Raw genomic sequence first — 22,045 nt, forward strand, 5'->3', positions numbered from 1 at the left:
TTCCCATATCATCGGGCTATCTGCAAACTGTGAGATTTAGAAGAAATGTTGTGCATTTAACTAGTAATTGTGACACGGCAACTGTATAAAACTGTATAAAACACTAATCATAGTCATATTTAGACTTCAAAACGTACAAAAATATATTATAAAGACTGTGGCGTTATGAAATCAAAATGTAAATTTTGTAAAATGTTTCAAACAATGTCAGATTTTTTCACACATATTCTTTATATAGAGGCCTTCAGTCACCATGATTGACCTTTTGTTGTTTAAAAATATACAATAGAGTAGTTTGACTAATTAGTTGAGTACTAGGCCTTTTTGTAGAAAATACAATTATTTATTTTTTTTAACATAGTTTTGGCCGGGTGCGACTTATACTCGTATATATTCGTTATTTTCACACTAGCAGCCGCATTTCACACGCCGACCACAAGAGGGCTCTAAAGTGCTGCAAGCGACACAGAAGAAGAGTTTGGGGAGTTGTTTATATTTGTATTGTATCATATGACGTTGTGACACACACAATAATGTATGTACAAGTAAAATCGGAACTACTCAAAACAACGTTGAGACTGCATTTACACTTTCGCAAATACTGCATCAAAATTGGGACTAAACCGATTCTAATCCTGGAACTGGACCTGGACTAGAACAGGACCAAACCAAAGTCTTCAACAAGGACAATATATAAGATATGAACACAGCTGAAGGTCATGTAGCTGAAGGTGTTAGCGTTAGCATACGTACACCTATTCACCATGTTGTTGTGCTCTAGTATCGATGGTTCATACTTGGCGTAACTCTATCTTGTCGATGTCACCGACTGAGCGTGAAGCCGGTCCGGTGTGGCTCATGTGCCACTGTTAGCGTCTGTGTCCGTCTGCGCGTCATGTAGCTGAAGGTGTTACGTTAGCATAGGCGTACCACGTTGTTCGTTCTCTAATCCGTTATTATTTTAAATTGCATTTCAAGATGTTCTTGGTCTTGGATTTTATCTAATCAATGGCTCCCAAACATGCGACTTATACTCCAGTGCGACTTATGCTCCAGTGCGACTTATACTCCAGTGCGACTTATACTCCAGTGCGACTTATACTCCAGTGCGACTTATACTCTGGAAAATACGGGTAGATCAAAATTAGACAAAACTACTGCACTGTACTACGAAACGACTGTACTGTACAACAACACTACTCTAACTGATTTAGACTAAACTCTGTTGCCGTTGCCGTGTTGCCGTTGCCGTGTTGCCGTTGCCGTGCGGGGAGTGAATGAGGAGTCACATTTTGGTGGTGAAATGACGAACCCGGACACAGCTGCACAAGCCTCTGCTTTGTGTGTCAAATAAACATGTTATTTCAAACTTTAGCTCAGGAAACTCACTGCAAAGGTTTATTTGAATGGGAATTTGGCCAGTGGTGGAAAGGAACTAGATACCAAAACTATTTACCTACTAAGTACTTCTAAAACATGTGTATGTGTAATGTCCTTGTGCCCTGCGTCGGATGTACCACTTCAGATCCTCCACCTGACGAAGTGTTTTACAACTTTCCAACTTTTTTTTTTTTTTTTTTAATGTTATTATTTTTTTAATTAAAGAACACATAAAAACTAACACAGAGAAATGTAAATCTTGACATTGCTGTATTATTCCACTCGTCAAACAGCCGGTTGGGATGGCAACCTGGGCAGCATTTTCGATACTGTGACTTAGTATTCCATTTTTCAAGATCTTTTTTTTATTATAGTAAAACGAGGGGTGCAATTTTTCTCCAGAATAGTTGACAGGTCTCTCTGAAGTACCACATGAAAATATCTAAAAGATTCCGTTTGCCATTTAAATGCGTAGGTCTCTCTAAAGAGTTTTTTGTACATTCATTTTGGATCCAGACATTTGGTGGAAATTCCAGGCCTGGTCAAATATGATAGAACTTCATCTGCAGAGCACTCACCTTCATGTTCCGTCCCGTCAATTATAACTCCGTGAATTTATTTTTGATTGTCTAATAAACAGGAGAGGAGACCAGGCACAGCCCTGCCTGACCCCTCTATCCAGAGTCAGTGGACCGGTCAGATTACTGTTGATGTTGGACCATCGTAAAGAGCCCCAATATTTTCTATAATTAAATTGTTGATTTGAAATTTGTTTAACTCACGGTCAAAAGACTTCTCAGCGTCTAAACTAAGTATTACAACTTTTTTTCTAACTAACTAGTCTTAATAAATATTTATAAAACATTTTCTAAAACATAAAGTGATTCCAAAATGTTCACACGCAAACTTTAATGGACTACAGTTACAGTTAAAAAAAAATTCATAAATAAACTTTGAAAGCGTTACCGGTCATTTATTTTGTATTTTTGACCTTGACAGAAATGTGCTTTGACCTTTATCCTGCACAGAAACTATACAATGTCATTTATTTATTTAAATCGTTCAAGTCCGGGAGCTTTTATTGCAATAAAACTGTTTCCCATTTAAATCAAACATTCCAGGTTAAAAAGGTTTCGACCCCTTTTGACGTACAAAAAAAACACTTCCATATTTTTAGAGCAGCACTGGAAGAAGCAGAAATACTTTTGGTTTAAAACGGTCCTCATTTGCATATGTAAACGTCCTCACACCCAAAAGCAGGTGCGCTCTTTGGGCCGACGCCCGCGACTCACCGACACGTTTCAAAGACAAATTATTTCCACTTTGAGGTTTGCACTAAGGTCATGTTTTAGCACCGGACGCTGCCAAAATGTGGAGAGGCCTTTTCGAGAGACGGATGAAAGACGAACGAGGAGGAGGAGAGACCACGGGGCGGGGCCACTGGGCGGGTCCGGGGGCGGGTCACGTCCACGACCACAGAGAGGCTTCAGTCGTGCATCAGCTGCAGAAGGAGACGCACTTGGACTTGAATGAATCTGAATCTTTGTGGAAGTGCAATCGCAGCTGATGAACTCGGGACGTCCTGCTTCAAGATCTTACACAAAACGGGAAAAAGCGACGGGATATTTTTACTGTTGAACTCAGCACGTGTTTTTATGTTGTTTTTACTTTAGTGGCAAAGTTACTTACGTTTTACTCTAGTATTCTATGAATGTTTGCTTTTTAGTCGCAAAGTTGTTTCCAGTAATAGTCATTGTGGAGTTGTACTGACTAATACTTAAGTTAATACTTCAATAATTGATCTGTAAAAGTAGTAATATTTAAAGTAGTAAAGATAAGGTGTAGTGGTAAATTCTTCCAGTATCTTTTTGAGTACTTTTACTTCTATTTGGAGATTTCCCTTCCTGTTATCAACATTATTTTAGTAGTTTTGAGTACTTTTACTTCTACTTGGAGATTTTGCTTCTTGTTATCTGCATTCTTATAGTATTTTTGAGTACTTTTACTTCTATTTGAAGATTTTACTTCTTGTTATCAACATTATTTTGATATTTTTGAGTGGTTTTACTTCTACTTGGAGATTTTACTTCTTGTTTTCAACTTTCTGTCAGTATTTTTTTGTACTTTTACTTCCATTTGGAGATTTTACTTATTTTTACCTGCATTATTTCAGTATTTTTGAGTACTTTTACTTCTATAAGGAGACCTCACTTCTTGCTTTCAACTTCAAAGTCCACATATTTGTCCGCCCCATGCCAAACGAGCGTAATCTCTCCCGTCTTTCATTATAGCCGTGGGTTGAGCGGGTGCTTTCAGATCGGAGGAGGTGGGAGAGGAAAGGAAACATAAACACGTCCCGTATCGAGATAGGAGCAGATCTGAAGCAGGACCGTTCCACCACCAGAGATCAAGGCCGAGGGCGATGAGGGAATCCACAAACACGTCTGACCTTTTGTGTCGCTGCCACAGGACTTTTCGGGGCCCCGTGCGGCCCCCGACGCTCATCTTGTTCCCCCTTCTTATCTTGGTGCCCTTGACCCTTTGGAGCGACGCCGACGCCGCCGTTCAGTCCAGTTTCCGGAGACTGAGCGGCCGAGAGAAGAAGGAAATGCAAAAGGAGATACTGTCCATCCTGGGGCTGCCGGGGCGCCCCAGGCCACACCCGCTGCGGCCCCCCTCGTCCGCGCCCCTGTTCATGCTGGACCTGTACCACGCCATGTCCGTGGACGGCGAGGAGGACGAGGGCAACGACATCCTGTTGGGCGGGGTGGGCGCGGGCCGCTTCGGTGCGGCGGATAAACTGTCCCAGGTGAACCTGGCCGCGCTGCCCACGCTGAGCTCGCACACGCCCCCGCTCGGGACGGTGGTCACCGACGCCGACACCGTCATGAGCTTCGTCAACCTGGGTAAGAACGCCTTATATATGATTCAATATGTACAAGTACTTATATATGAACCAATATGTACAAGTACTTATATATGAACCAATATGTACAAGTACTTATATATGAACCAATATGTACAAGTACTTATATATGAACCAGTACATATACAAGTACTTACATATGAACAATTATAGACAAACACTTATATATGAACCAATATGTACAAGTACTTATTTATGAACCAATATATACAAGTACTTATATATGAACCATTATAAACAACACTTTGTATTTATTTGATGGTTTGAAAATGAGAGGGTTTCTTGAGCTATTCCTGCTATTTTGTGTTTACATTTTGGCGCAGACAGATTTTGTGCCAAATTAAAGTATAAACATTATAAACAAACACTTATATATGAACCATTATAAACAACACTTATATATGAACCATTATAAACAACACTTATATATGAACCATTATAAACAAACACTTATATATGAACCAATATAAACAACACTTATATATGAACCATTATAAACAACACTTATATATGAACCATTATAAACAACACTTATATATGAACCATTATAAACAACACTTATATATGAACCATTATAAACAACACTTATATATGAACCACTATAAACAACACTTATATATGAACATTATAAACAACACTTATATATGAACCATTATAAACAACACTTATATATGAACCATTATAAACAACACTTATATATGAACCATTATAAACAACACTTATATATGAACCATTATAAACAACACTTATATATGAACCATTATAAACAACACTTATATATAAACCATTATAAACAACACTTATATATGAACCACTATAAACAACACTTATATATGAACCATTATAAACAACACTTATATATGAACCATTATAAACAACACTTATATATGAACCATTATAAACAACACTTATATATGAACCACTATAAACAACACTTATATATGAACCACTATAAACAACACTTATATATAAACCATTATAAACAAACACTTGTATATGAACCATTATAAACAACACTTATATATGAACCATTATAAACAACACTTATATATGAACCATTATAAACAACACTTATATATGAACCATTATAAACAACACTTATATATGAACCACTATAAACAACACTTATATATGAACCATTATAAACAACACTTATATATGAACCACTATAAACAACACTTATATATAAACCATTATAAACAAACACTTGTATATGAACCATTATAAACAACACTTATATATGAACCATTATAAACAACACTTATATATGAACCAATATAAACAAACACTTATATATGAACCATTATAAACAACACTTATATATGAACCATTATAAACAACACTTATATATGAACCATTATAAACAACACTTATATATGAACCATTATAAACAACACTTATATATGAACCATTATAAACAACACTTATATATGAACCATTATAAACAACACTTATATATGAACCATTATAAACAACACTTATATATGAACCATTATAAACAACACTTATATATGAACCACTATAAACAACACTTATATATGAACCATTATAAACAACACTTATATATGAACCATTATAAACAACACTTATATATGAACCATTATAAACAACACTTATATATGAACCATTATAAACAACACTTATATATGAACCACTATAAACAACACTTATATATGAACCATTATAAACAACACTTATATATGAACCATTATAAACAAACACTTATATATGAACCAATATAAACAACACTTATATATGAACCATTATAAACAACACTTATATATGAACCATTATAAACAACACTTATATATGAACCATTATAAACAACACTTATATATGAACCATTATAAACAACACTTATATATGAACCATTATAAACAAACACTTATATATGAACCAATATAAACAACACTTATATATGAACCATTATAAACAACACTTATATATGAACCATTATAAACAACACTTATATATGAACCATTATAAACAACACTTATATATGAACCATTATAAACAACACTTATATATGAACCACTATAAACAACACTTATATATGAACATTATAAACAACACTTATATATGAACCATTATAAACAACACTTATATATGAACCATTATAAACAACACTTATATATGAACCATTATAAACAACACTTATATATGAACCATTATAAACAACACTTATATATGAACATTATAAACAACACTTATATATGAACCATTATAAACAACACTTATATATGAACCATTATAAACAACACTTATATATAAACCATTATAAACAACACTTATATATGAACCACTATAAACAACACTTATATATGAACCATTATAAACAACACTTATATATGAACCACTATAAACAACACTTATATATAAACCATTATAAACAAACACTTGTATATGAACCATTATAAACAACACTTATATATGAACCATTATAAACAACACTTATATATGAACCATTATAAACAACACTTATATATGAACCATTATAAACAACACTTATATATGAACCACTATAAACAACACTTATATATGAACCATTATAAACAACACTTATATATGAACCACTATAAACAACACTTATATATAAACCATTATAAACAAACACTTGTATATGAACCATTATAAACAACACTTATATATGAACCATTATAAACAACACTTATATATGAACCATTATAAACAACACTTATATATGAACCATTATAAACAACACTTATATATGAACCATTATAAACAACACTTATATATGAACCATTATAAACAACACTTATATATGAACCATTATAAACAACACTTATATATGAACCATTATAAACAACACTTATATATGAACCACTATAAACAACACTTATATATGAACCATTATAAACAACACTTATATATGAACCATTATAAACAACACTTATATATGAACCATTATAAACAACACTTATATATGAACCATTATAAACAACACTTATATATGAACCACTATAAACAACACTTATATATGAACCACTATAAACAACACTTATATATGAACCATTATAAACAACACTTATATATGAACCATTATAAACAACACTTATATATGAACCATTATAAACAACACTTATATATGAACCATTATAAACAAACACTTATATATAAACCATTATAAACAACACTTATATATGAACCATTATAAACAACACTTATATATGAACCATTATAAACAACACTTATATATGAACCATTATAAACAACACTTATATATGAACCATTATAAACAACACTTATATATGAACCATTATAAACAACACTTATATATAAACCATTATAAACAAACACTTATATATGAACCAATATAAACAAACACTTATATATGAACCATTATAAACAACACTTATATATGAACCATTATAAACAAACACTTATATATGAACCAATATAAACAACACTTATATATGAACCATTATAAACAACACTTATATATGAACCATTATAAACAACACTTATATATGAACCATTATAAACAACACTTATATATGAACCATTATAAACAACACTTATATATGAACCATTATAAACAAACACTTATATATGAACCAATATAAACAACACTTATATATGAACCATTATAAACAACACTTATATATGAACCATTATAAACAACACTTATATATGAACCATTATAAACAACACTTATATATGAACCATTATAAACAACACTTATATATGAACCACTATAAACAACACTTATATATGAACATTATAAACAACACTTATATATGAACCATTATAAACAACACTTATATATGAACCATTATAAACAACACTTATATATGAACCATTATAAACAACACTTATATATGAACCATTATAAACAACACTTATATATGAACCATTATAAACAACACTTATATATAAACCATTATAAACAACACTTATATATGAACCACTATAAACAACACTTATATATGAACCATTATAAACAACACTTATATATGAACCATTATAAACAACACTTATATATGAACCATTATAAACAACACTTATATATGAACCATTATAAACAACACTTATATATGAACCATTATAAACAACACTTATATATGAACCATTATAAACAACACTTATATATGAACCATTATAAACAACACTTATATATGAACCACTATAAACAACACTTATATATAAACCATTATAAACAAACACTTGTATATGAACCATTATAAACAACACTTATATATGAACCATTATAAACAACACTTATATATGAACCATTATAAACAACACTTATATATGAACCATTATAAACAACACTTATATATGAACCACTATAAACAACACTTATATATGAACCATTATAAACAACACTTATATATGAACCACTATAAACAACACTTATATATAAACCATTATAAACAAACACTTGTATATGAACCATTATAAACAACACTTATATATGAACCATTATAAACAACACTTATATATGAACCATTATAAACAACACTTATATATGAACCATTATAAACAACACTTATATATGAACCATTATAAACAACACTTATATATGAACCATTATAAACAACACTTATATATGAACCATTATAAACAACACTTATATATGAACCATTATAAACAACACTTATATATGAACCACTATAAACAACACTTATATATGAACCATTATAAACAACACTTATATATGAACCATTATAAACAACACTTATATATGAACCATTATAAACAACACTTATATATGAACCATTATAAACAACACTTATATATGAACCACTATAAACAACACTTATATATGAACCACTATAAACAACACTTATATATGAACCATTATAAACAACACTTATATATGAACCATTATAAACAACACTTATATATGAACCATTATAAACAACACTTATATATGAACCATTATAAACAAACACTTATATATAAACCATTATAAACAACACTTATATATGAACCATTATAAACAACACTTATATATGAACCATTATAAACAACACTTATATATGAACCATTATAAACAACACTTATATATGAACCATTATAAACAACACTTATATATGAACCATTATAAACAACACTTATATATAAACCATTATAAACAAACACTTATATATGAACCAATATAAACAAACACTTATATATGAACCATTATAAACAACACTTATATATGAACCATTATAAACAACACTTATATATAAACCATTATAAATAACACTTATATATGAACATTATAAACAACACTTATATATAAACCATTATAAATAACACTTATATATGAACATTATAAACAACACTTATATATAAACCATTATAAACAACACTTATATATGAACATTATAAACAACACTTATATATGAACCACTATAAACAACACTTATATATGAACCATTATAAACAACACTTATATATGAACATTATAAACAACACTTATATATGAACCATTATAAACAACACTTATACATGAACCATTATAAACAACACTTATATATGAACCATTATAAACTAAGTGACTAATAAACCAAAATAGTCATTAGTTACATTTATATGGCCATAAAAAAATCTAAGAATAAAAAAAAAACAAGAATTGGGTAGATCTGATTTCCGTGTGTGTTTACAAGAGAACTCAGAAAGAAGTCAGATTACTCACATTGTCTGATAACTACAGAAATCAGATTATGATCGGGTCGTAAACACAGCCACTGAAACATTATGCTTTATCAAAGGTGCCTGAGGTTTTCGGGCTCCGCCTCCTGCTTGTCGTCATGGAGATGTCATTGCTTTGCCTGGAACACCACACAAATATCCCACTGGAAATGTTACATAGTGCACCTTTAACAAAACTCTGGAAGATTCACTGTCACGCTACATTATTTACAAAATAAACATCCATTTGTTTATTTATCATGTCATTTTGTGGAATATGAATGAAAAGTTGATTTAATTTGTCGCTTTTTGCACTTTAATTATGAATGGATTAAAGGAGCCTCTGATTTATTGGTATTTTTTATAGCATATTCACTGCAAAAAAAACACAAATGACATTATACAGGCGAATACAGTTGAATTGACCACATCGTTTGTCTCTCTCTGAGCATTTCCTGTGTCATTGCACGGCAAATGACTCAAATTACCCAAATCGCCGCTTTAAAGGTCCAACTCTTCATCCCCCAGACTTTAATTTGGCACAAAATCTGTCTGCGCCAAAATGTAAACACAAAATAGCCGGGAATAGCTCAAGAAACCCTTTCATTTTCAAACCATCAAATAAATACAAAGTACTTAAAGTAAAAGTATCACAAGTCAAGCGTTTTCTCTACGTCTTTTAGCTGTTAATAGACTCAGGATCGCCTGAAAAAACGATCAAATACTGGGCAGTTCATGAATGTTTCCATGGCGATTACGCTTGTTTACGTCGGCGACTAGAGCCAATGTGTTGGTTGTAATCTGATTTCCACGGTTTGTCCTGGTTCCTCCTCCGAACGCCGCCGCCCCTTTAATCCCTCTGTGTTTGGGGAACAGTCGCGCGCCCTGAAATCTGCCTTTGCACCGTTTGAAAACAGCACTTTGCGGCCCCCGAACGCCTCCAGACTTTAGTAAACAGCGTGATAGGTGTTCTTTTTATAGTGACCGATGTTATGTCTCGAATCCGACGCACTTTCCATCGAAAATAAATACAGTTCTGTGGCGTTTTGTACCGTTTTTGTTTGTTTTTTCGCCAGTTCTCATTCAGTTGCTTTTAATTTGAAATACCACATGCGGTTCCTTTAACTCCTGAAAATGTGTAACAATTCTTTACATTTAAGCTTCTGGTGGTTTGTTTTGTTTCTCATTTTACGACTGTGTTTTCTGTTCTGATTAAAGGGCATGTAACAGGCTTTTATGATTTTCTAATTTTGACTTTACTTGGTGTATTTGTACCTGTTGTACATGATATTTTTACACCGATCAAGTAGCTATTTGCTGAGAAAAGTTGAAAAATCTGTAACAGGAAGTGACATCACACTAGGGACACTCTTTCTAGTTAATGCCAGTTATTTGTCAACTGAAAAAAATGGCCAACTGTTTCCTGGGTAATTTCCTCCTGTGATGTCATCGATTACAAACAGGAAGTAAAATTATAAGCCTAAAAGATTTGCCATTCTGGGATAAAACATTTGAAATATATTCATCTTAACTGCATTTCCAGCCTGTCAGAGGTACTTTACGCTCTCATTTAGTCTAACGTTGTGAAACTGAAAGGCGTCGACGTGAAAAACCTGATATTTCCTGAAGCCCACAGTTTGAGAAAGCTTTGGTCAACCACACACTCTGACACAAAACTGAACACTTCAACGCGCCAGTCAGGGCTCTATATTCTGAATACTTAAATACTTTCACTTTAAGTTGCGTTTATAGTGACACAAACAGCTTGATATTGAACAGTTTTACAATGACACAGAGCGTCATCAGAACGTGTAAAACCACATTAAAGAAACTACTATTGTTTTGTGTTGAGAATGAAAGTATCATGTTGTATTCTGTAGAGTTCCAGTTCTTTAAAGGTGCACTATGTAACTTTTCTGTGGAGGGTCTGTCACCTGCTTGTCTTGGGGGTGTTAGTACTTTCCCTTGAATGTTCCAGAGTGTGGCATTAAACACATCCATCCAGTATTTATATCACTACAGATGTTACAAGCTACTGTTCTGAAACATCTTAGTAACAAAAACAGGTTAATTGACTTCCTGTTCAAAACTGCTGAACTGACAAGCCCCTCCTCTTCATAGTGATAAGCTCCGCCTCTTCATAGTGATAAGCTCCGCCTCTTCATAGTGATAAGCTCCGCCTTTTCATAGTGACGTTTCACAGTAAAACGCAGCGGAGTGTCTTTTACATGTTGTTGTTTTTACGTAACATTTTAGAACTCTACACGAATCTCCCGGAGTCTTCATTTGGTATATAAGTACGGAGATGTGGGCGGGGATAGGGGGTAGGTGAAAACAGGAATTTTAGCAAGGAGTTTTATCAAGTTCAGGGCTAAACTCGAACATGAACCAATGAATCAACCAAAATAGTACATTCATGATGAGGAAACGCTGTTGTTTTCCCATCATATGTCCCCTTTAACTGGTGCGTTCTGATCCCGTTCCTGAATATTTCAACGTTTTCCCGAGTTCCTCCACATGTGCGCCGTGTAACCCGGGACGACACAGCTGCTCAGAATTACAGGCCGCGTCCGACACTCGCTGAAAAACGTCCCGAAAGCCGGATGAAAATACCGGGCTCTAAAAATACTGGGACAAACCCTGTGATTAGCGGCGAGAGCCCAGCGCAGCTGCTGTGGTCCCGGGACTCTCTCTAATTATGTGCCCCTCGTGTGCCTCCGCTGACCACGCCCACCTCCGTCTTACCCAGAATTCAGTGGGGCGCGTGGGGTTTTACAAGGACAGGAAACCCCAAGAAAGTCACTGATGTGTGGGCAGTGAGCTATTGATGCTTTGATTGGCTGCTGATTGTTTTCTAATGCGTTTGAAGAATTGGGGGAGAATGTGGCGACATCTAGTGGTGACTTTGTGGAATTTCACGTGTGATGATGGTAATAATTTATGGTTTGATGTAAATGAGAAGAAAAATGTCAGCGTAAATGTCTGAAACTTTATTAATTTGAAAATGAAAGCGATAATTGTGTGTTTGTTAGTCATGATTCTTGTTTAATGTTTGCATATGAATCATCTAAAGTCATAAATGTAAATCAGATCATCAGATGAAACTGTTTAGATGATATTTCAACAATCTCATAACTCCAGAAAGTGGACGATTATCAGATTTTTGCTGATCTGATGTGAGTAATCTGTTTGCATTCTGATTGTGCAGGTTTTGAAAAGGGAAATTAGGGGTAAAAAAAGGTAAAATAAAGTGGCAAAGACAAACATTTAATGGAAAATGTTAAAGATTGAAAGAGATTCACATTTCACATGTCGCCGGGTGTTTGTCAGCTTTCTTCATGTCAACACGCACCAAAAAGTGAATTATTAGGTTCATGTTTTCACAATTCAAGCGCTATAATTGTTGAAGTTATAAATGTTTTCGATTTAACTTAAGTGGTGGAAAGTACAAGAGTAAAAGTACTGTGCTTTACTTAAGTACATTTCACAGTGGATACGTTTTACTTTTACTTAACCACATTTCAGAGCACATACCTGTACTCCACTACATTTTTTAACTGGACTGAAAGGTAAAAGTATATTTTCTTAATGGCTAAGTGGTTTGTGTTTTTGCACATTTATGGAGATGTATATAAACACCATATATTTAAGTTTCCTACAAAATGGACTGAAAAAATAACCTGAAAAGCTGCTTATAATTACTAAAAATCAACATAATTCCTTATCAAGTTTTAATACAATTTGATGCTTTAATAGTTTTCAAAATAAAAAATAACTACTTTAACTTTTTAATTCCAAAGTACATTTTTGAAGGCGCACTTGAATACTTTAAGTTCTTATGACAGGAACTGAAATGCAGTTAAATATATTTAGAATTTTGCTAAAAATTATAAAAATGTTATCACAATTTCACATTTTTAGGTTTATAATTTCACTTCCTGTTTGTAACATCACACTAGGAAATTACATGGAAAAAAAAACCTCATCCAATGTCACCATTATTTTTTATTTGACAAATATATAAAATACACGAGAGCGACTTTATTTTGTTGAATTCATGTTTAGAGCGTCCAAAAAGTTGTTTCTTTCTTAAATTTTGCGTAAACTTTGTCTGGAATGAGTGTCCCTAGTGTGATGTCATTTTCTACAGATTTTTCAATCTTTTCTCCACAAATTCTTACTTGATTGGTGTAAAACTATAATTTATATGTACAACAGGTATAAATACACCAAATAAAGTCAAAATTAGAAAATCGTTAAAAACCTTTCATAGGCACTTTAATTAGATTTGTTTCGCCCTCAGAGGCAACTGTTGTTGTGATTTTGGGCGTTACAAAAATAAATTTAATTTTATTGAATTTTATAATGTGATACTTTTACTTTTGTATTATTTTGCTCCTGTTTCTGTACTTTTACTTGAGTAACACAACTGAGTACTTCGTCCACCACAGCGTAACGTTGGATTACTGTCTGTTTGTCGTGTGATTCAAATACTTGACAGTATTTGAATGGTACTTTGTGTTTCCTCCCAGTGGAGCAGGAGCGGGACCTGCTGCAGCCTCGTCCGTACTGGAAAGAGTTCCGCTTCGACCTGACGCCGTTGCCGCGCGGGGAAACCGTGGCGGCGGCCGAGTTCAGGATCTACAAGAGTCTGACCGTGGGGCCGAGGACCAATCGCACGCTGCACATCTCTGTGTACGAGATCCAGCGGGACAACAGGATCAGGTCTGTCCCAAAGCTGGATTATGTGTAGTGATCGAATAAAACTGTACTGTGAAAATAATCAAAGCTATAACTATTCATTTGATCAAGTATCAACACTAACAAAATCATTTAAATAAGGTTTTTTAATAGTAATCTTGAGCTTTGTCAAAGTTTTTATTGCTCGCCACTGCCTTGCTCACCACTTTGTTGCTCGCCACTTTGTTGCTCGCCACTGTCTTGCTCGTCACTTTGTTGCTCGCCACTGTCTTGCTCGCCACTGTCTTGCTCGCCACTGTCTTGCTCGTCACTTTGTTGCTCGCCACTGTCTTGCTCGCCACTGTCTTGCTCGCCACTGTCTTGCTCGCCACTTTGTTGCTCGCCACTGTCTTGCTCGCCACTGTCTTGCTCACCACTTTGTTGCTCGCCACTGTCTTCCTGTCACAATGAAAATGCACCTACGATGACAGGTTCAGACCTGCAGGGTGTTCAAATACTTCCCTCACTGTTTTTGACTGACACACAGTTTATTTGACTGACACACGGTATATTTGACTGACTTACAGTATATTTGACTGACATACAGTATATTTGACTGACTTACAGTATATTTGACTGACATACAGTATATTTATACTGTCTTGCTCACCACTTTGTTGCTTGCCACTGTCTTGCTTGCCACTTTGTTGCTCGCCACTGTGTTGCTCGTCACTGCCTTGCTCGCCACTGTCTTGCTCGCCACTGCCTTGCTCGCCACTGTCTTGCTGGTCACTGTCTTGCTCGCCACTGCCTTGCTCGCCACTGCCTTGCTCGCCACTGTCTTGCTCGCCACTGTCTTGCTGGTCACTGTCTTGCTCGCCACTGTCTTGCTCGCCACTGCCTTGCTCGCCACTGTCTTGCTCGCCACTGTCTTGCTGGTCACTGTCTTACTCGCCACTGTCTTGCTCGCCTCTAACTCTCGCTCTAACAAAAGGCATACATTCCAAAAGGCCTAAAGCGTGTGGTGTTTGGTGGCAGAGAGCCGGAGCTGGTTCTTCTGGATATGCAGTCGATCCCGGCGGGGCAGGAGGGCTGGCTGGCCTTCGACGTCACCTCGGCCGCAAACCACTGGCTCCTGCATCCCCGGAGCAACCTGGGCATCCGGCTGTACGTGGAGACGGAGGAGGGTGAGCGCGGACACCTGCAACATAATCCATGTACTACCACGTTACACATTATCACAATTATCATGACTACAAACTCTCAAGGCCTCAAGCTGCTGCTACAATTATTACTACTACTACTTTTACTACCACTACTACTGCTACAACTAGTACAACAACAACTACTACTTTTACTACATCTACCAAATCCTTATTTGCAGCAATAACATACAAATAAATGATTTCAAAATCATACAATTATTCTGTCACAATGAAAATGCACTTACGATGACAGGTTCAGACCTGCAGGGTGTTCAAATACTTCCCTCACTGTTTTTGACTGACACACAGTTTATTTGACTGACACACGGTATATTTGACTGACTTACAGTATATTTGACTGACATACAGTATATTTGACTGACTTACAGTATATTTGACTGACATACAGTATATTTAACTGACATACAGTATATTTGACTGACATACAGTATATTTGACTGACTTACAGTATATTTAACTGACATGCAGTATATTTGACTGACTTACAGTATATTTGACTGACATACAGTATATTTAACTGACATACAGTATATTTGACTGACTTACAGTATATTTAACTGACATACAGTATATTTGACTGACATACAGTATATTTGACTGACTTACAGTATATTTAACTGACATACAGTATATTTGACTGACTTACAGTATATTTGACTGACTTACAGTATATTTGACTAACACACAGTATATTTGACTGACATACAGTATATTTAACTGACATACAGTATATTTGACTGACTTACAGTATACTTGACTAACACACAGTATATTTGACTGACATACAGTATATTTGACTGACATACAGTATATTTGACTGACTTACAGTATATTTAACTGACATACAGTATATTTGACTGACACAGTATATTTGACTGACTTACAGTATATTTAACTGACATACAGTATATTTGACTGACATACAGTATATTTGACTGACTTATAGTATATTTGACTGACTTACAGTATATTTAACTGACTTATAGTATATTTGACTGACACAGTATATTTGACTGACATACAGAATATTTGACTGACATACAGTATATTTGACTGACACACAGTATATTTGACTGACTTACAGTATATTTAACTGACTTATAGTATATTTGACTGACACACAGTATATTTGACTGACATACAGTATATTTGACTGACATACAGTATATTTGACTGACACACAGTATATTTGACTGACTTACAGTATATTTAACTGACTTATAGTATATTTGACTGACACACAGTATATTTGACTGACATACAGTATATTTGACTGACATACAGTATATTTGACTGACACACAGTATATTTGACTGACTTACAGTATATTTAACTGACTTACAGTATATTTGACTGGCACACAGTATATTTGACTGACTTATAGTATATTTGACTGACACACAGTATATTTGACTGACTTACAGTATATTTAACTGACTTACAGTATATTTGACTGACACACAGTATATTTGACTGACTTACAGTATATTTGACTGGCACACAGTATATTTGACTGACTTATAGTATATTTGACTGACACACAGTATATTTGACTGACTTATAGTATATTTGACTGACACACAGTATATTTGACTGACTTATAGTATATTTGACTGATATCCCTCCCCCAGACCGCTCTCTCTCCGCGGGCTGGATCGGGCTGGTGGGTCGCAGGGGCCCTCGCTCCAAACAGCCCTTCATGGTGACGTTCTTCAGGGAGAGCCAGGTCCCGTGTCGCCCGCCTCGTGCCGTCCGGCCTCATCAGCGCCGCAGGAAACCCAAAGCGGACCTGCCCATGCCCAGTATCCACAGTGAGTAACGCCGTCCTCCTTCACGCTGATGCTTCACTTGGGTTTATTTAGCTGAACTCAGCACATTCTGTGGGTTTGGGTTTTTCTCCTTTCATAATCAAGTTTTGTACAAAAGCCTGATCTGAAATGACACTGAAACCATGTTAAAAAGTGACTGATACTCTGAGTATTTTTTTTCTTGCATACTTTTACTTGAGCACAAATTTTAGTTGAGTAACTTCAGTAAACGTGACTAAAAGTTTAGTTTCTCTTACAGCTGTGAGTAATTCTACAAGTGACAAAAGATTTACGTTAAAATTAGTTGAATATTCGTATTTATTACTTGCGCTCCTTTTCCAGATATATTTGTTTGTTGTTTAATATTTGTTTGTGTTTGTTTGAACACAGTTACTCTCACATGGCTCTCACTGAAGTTGCAGTTTCTACAAACACTTTTTACTTTTTACATTTCTTGGGCTGCTTTGTACTTCTACTTCAGTTATATTACTTCGAACCAGCAGTACTCTCAATATGTAGTACTTAGTCTATCCACCAGTCAAAACGGTCCAATAAATCCGTTGCATTGTGGGATATCTGTGTTTGATGGTGTGTTCTGTGGTTTCTCTTGTCAGATCACGCTCCGGTGAACAACGGCGCCCCCTGTCAGAAACACGAGCTGTACGTCAGCTTCAGTGACTTGGGCTGGAAGGTCAGACTCACTTTAGAAACTCTCCAGACACGTTTACGACACGTTTACGACACGTTTACCACGTGTCTACGACACGTTTACGACACGTCTACGACACGTCTACGACGCGTCTACGACGCGTTTACGACACGTCTACGACACGTCTACGACACGTTTACATGTCTACAACACGTTTACGACGCGTCTATGACACGTTTACCACACGTTTACCACACGTCTACGACACGTTTGCGACACGTCTACGACACGTCTACGACGCGTCTACGACGCGTCTACGACGCGTTTACGACACGTCTACGACACGTTTACATGTCTACAACACGTTTACGACGCGTCTATGACACGTTTACAACACGTTTACAACACGTTTACAACACGTTTACAACATGTCTGACGCGTTTACCACACGTCTACGACACGTTTGCGACACGTCTACCACACGTCTACATGTCTACGACGCATTTACGACGCGTTTATGACGCGTTTACGACACGTTTACGACACGTTTACAACATGTCTATGACGCGTTTACCACACGTCTACGACACGTTTACGACACGTCTACGACTCAAGAAAACTGTTTTAACCTCTGTAACTGTGGACTCGTGTTAACTTTGCACCGCTGAAAACCGTATATGAAATATTATAATGTTATTCCACCATCATATTGTATAAGAAGGAACTTTATTGTCCGCTGGGGAAAATTGACTTTTCCACACAACAGTAAGAACAACAATAAACATTCAAAATAAATTCTTTAAAAAATGTCGATCCATCCATATATTATTGTTTGGCGTTGTGAGATATTAAAAATAGTGATAGCTCAATTCTTATCAAGATATTCAAAGTTTATGAGGATATTTTACCCAACATCCACAATTTAAAGTGTAATTTTTATTTTAAAAGCCACAAAAAGAGAAAACATTTTACAAATATTCTGGAGTGTTTTTTTTTATTTTTTTCACTTTTATTTTTTCAGGGTTTTTATTTTTTTATTGTTTTATAACACTATGACGGTATTCACAGAAAATAATAGCAACAGACAAATAAAAAGAAAAAATACTGAAGCCATGAAGTCTGTAAAACAAGTACATTTTCAAATGTTGTGCAAAAGTAATTTTATTCCAATTTTCTGTGTAATTTTTCTACTAAAATAATCCGTACTAAATCTGTATATTGTTCTATAGAGTCGGGACGTGATTAAAAATATAAAATATCTCAATTGTTTTAAAGTTTCATATGTTTATACATTTTTAACGGCAGCAAAAAGCACAGATTAAAAGCTAAACTAACTTCCGTGTCATCTTTTGTACTTGATTTTACGCCAACATAATGCGTAATCGTGTTTTTCTGTCGTTTCAGGACTGGGTTTTGGCGCCGACCGGATACTTGGCGTATTACTGCGACGGAGAGTGTTTTTATCCTCTGGGCTCCTGCATGAACGCCACTAACCACGCCCTCATCCAGCAAGTGGTCAGTGCGACTCTCCACCACAGCTCCATTTCTCACGTTTCACGACACGAAAACGACGAAACGCAGAGCGAAACACGACCAGAGAGAAAACAAGAAACGAAAACAAAAGTAAAAAGGCGACAAAAGCACATATTGTTCAGAATTTGGACCAAAGTCTGTCAAATTTGTCCATTTTGGTGCAGTTTGAGTCATTCAAGGGTCTTTTTCCCAGCCATGGTATCCATTTATTGAGTCCATGGCAGGAGTTTTGAGGCCAAAATGTCTAAAAACATTGCAGTCCAGTATTTCCAAATTGTTAATACTTTTACATAATTTTGATATTATTCCTCCTGAAAGTAGGAGTCTTTATTCTTACATTTGGGCACCGTGGATTTGGATTTGGAAAAAAGTCCTCATTTGCGACTTTCGATAAAAAAAAATAGACAATTTACACTCATGTTTCTGACTGTTTAAATTCAACAAATTAAACATGTTGTATTATAATTTGTCAAAACATAACTTTTGTGTCATTTATACAGATTTACGGCCTTCTTTATACTGTCCAACCAGGAAGTAACATTATAAACCTCACAAACACGGTCAAACTCTGGGAAAAACAGGCATTTCTTTTGCTAAATCTTGAAATATAATCACGTTCACAGCTTGTCGTTTACACGTTAGACTAATACATACCTACAGTGTAACTGACCCATTATGACCCCGTATAAACCCCGTCTGCCCTGTATGAACCCTGTATGACCTGTATAAACCCCTTCTGACCTTGTTTGAACCCCGTATGACCCACTATGAACCCCTAATGACCCCTGTATGACCCTGTATAAACCCTGTATGACCCTGTATTAACCCCGTATGACCCTGTATAAACCCCGGGATTAATACAGGGTCAGAAGGGGTTAATACAGGGTCAGAACCCCTGTATGAACCCTGTATAAACCCCCTCTGACCCTGTATAAACCCCCTCTGACCCTGTATGAACCCTGTATAAACCCCCTCTGACCCTGTATAAACCCCCTCTGACCCTGTATGAACCCTGTATAAACCCCCTCTGACCCTGTATAAACCCCCTCTGACCCTGTATGAACCCTGTATAAACCCCCTCTGACCCTGTATAAACCCCCTCTGACCCTGTATGAACCCTGTATAAACCCCCTCTGACCCTGTTTAAACCCCCTCTGACCCTGTATGAACCCTGTATAAACCCCCTCTGACCCTGTATAAACCCCCTCTGACCCTGTATGAACCCTGTATAAACCCCCTCTGACCCTGTTTAAACCCCCTCTGACCCTGTATGAACCCTGTATAAACCCCCTCTGACCCTGTATAAACCCCCTCTGACCCTGTATGAACCCTGTATAAACCCCCTCTGACCCTGTTTTAACCCCCTCTGACCCTGTATGAACCCTGTATAAACCCCCTCTGACCCTGTATAAACCCCCTCTGACCCTGTATGAACCCTGTATAAACCCCCTCTGACCCTGTATAAACCCCCTCTGACCCTGTATGAACCCTGTATAAACCCCCTCTGACCCTGTTTTAACCCCCTCTGACCCTGTATGAACCCTGTATAACCCCCCTCTGACCCTGTATAAACCCCCTCTGACCCTGTATGAACCCTGTATAAACCCCCTCTGACCCTGTTTTAACCCCCTCTGACCCTGTATGAACCCTGTATAAACCCCCTCTGACCCTGTATAAACCCCCTCTGACCCTGTTTTAACCCTGCAGGTGCATCTCCTGAAGCCAAACGAGGTCCCCAAAGCGTGCTGCGCCCCCACAAAGCTCAGCCCCATCTCTGTCCTTTTCTACGACGACAACAACAACGTGATCCTGAAGAAGCACAGGAACATGGTGGTGAAGAGCTGCGGCTGTCTATAGCATCGCCACGGCGACGATTTGTGATTTGAACTGGTCCAGGAGCCGTAACGTTCAATACTGAAACATGAACTGCTGAACTCAAAGATCACACAAAGCTTTTCAGAGCTGATTCTAGAACCGGAGACGTTCATAAAGAAGACTGCACTCGTTTGCTGCGAGGACATTGTATTCTATCACCCAAATAATCACACTTCATATGAATTTAAGGAGGGTACTAACTGAACTTTATTACTTTTTTTCGTGTGAACTTTTAACCACAAACACAATTGTCCAATCTGCCACTTCTAATTTAATCAACCTGCATTTATTTATAGATTTATATATGCAACGTGGTTATGTCAAA

At 35.9% G+C, this 22,045-nt stretch overlaps 1 protein-coding gene across 1 annotated transcript; it reads left to right on the forward strand.

The window, feature by feature from the left end:
- Positions 1–3,787: 3,787 nt before the first annotated feature.
- On the forward strand, positions 3,788–21,704 carry bmp8a (bone morphogenetic protein 8a). The gene is made up of 7 exons (XM_072448195.1): positions 3,788–4,286; positions 14,482–14,674; positions 15,668–15,816; positions 17,487–17,666; positions 18,278–18,354; positions 19,717–19,827; positions 21,553–21,704. The coding sequence occupies exons 1-7, from the start codon at positions 3,803–3,805 to the stop codon at positions 21,700–21,702; spliced, it is 1,344 nt and encodes a 447-aa protein (XP_072304296.1). The 5' UTR covers positions 3,788–3,802; the 3' UTR covers positions 21,703–21,704.
- The last annotated feature ends 341 nt before the right edge of the window (positions 21,705–22,045 follow it).

This window comes from Eucyclogobius newberryi, unplaced genomic scaffold (genome assembly GCF_026437365.1).
Source record: "Eucyclogobius newberryi isolate DKJ021-1_F unplaced genomic scaffold, fEucNew1.0.hap1 SCAF_16, whole genome shotgun sequence".
Taxonomy (NCBI): domain Eukaryota; kingdom Metazoa; phylum Chordata; class Actinopteri; order Gobiiformes; family Gobiidae; genus Eucyclogobius; species Eucyclogobius newberryi.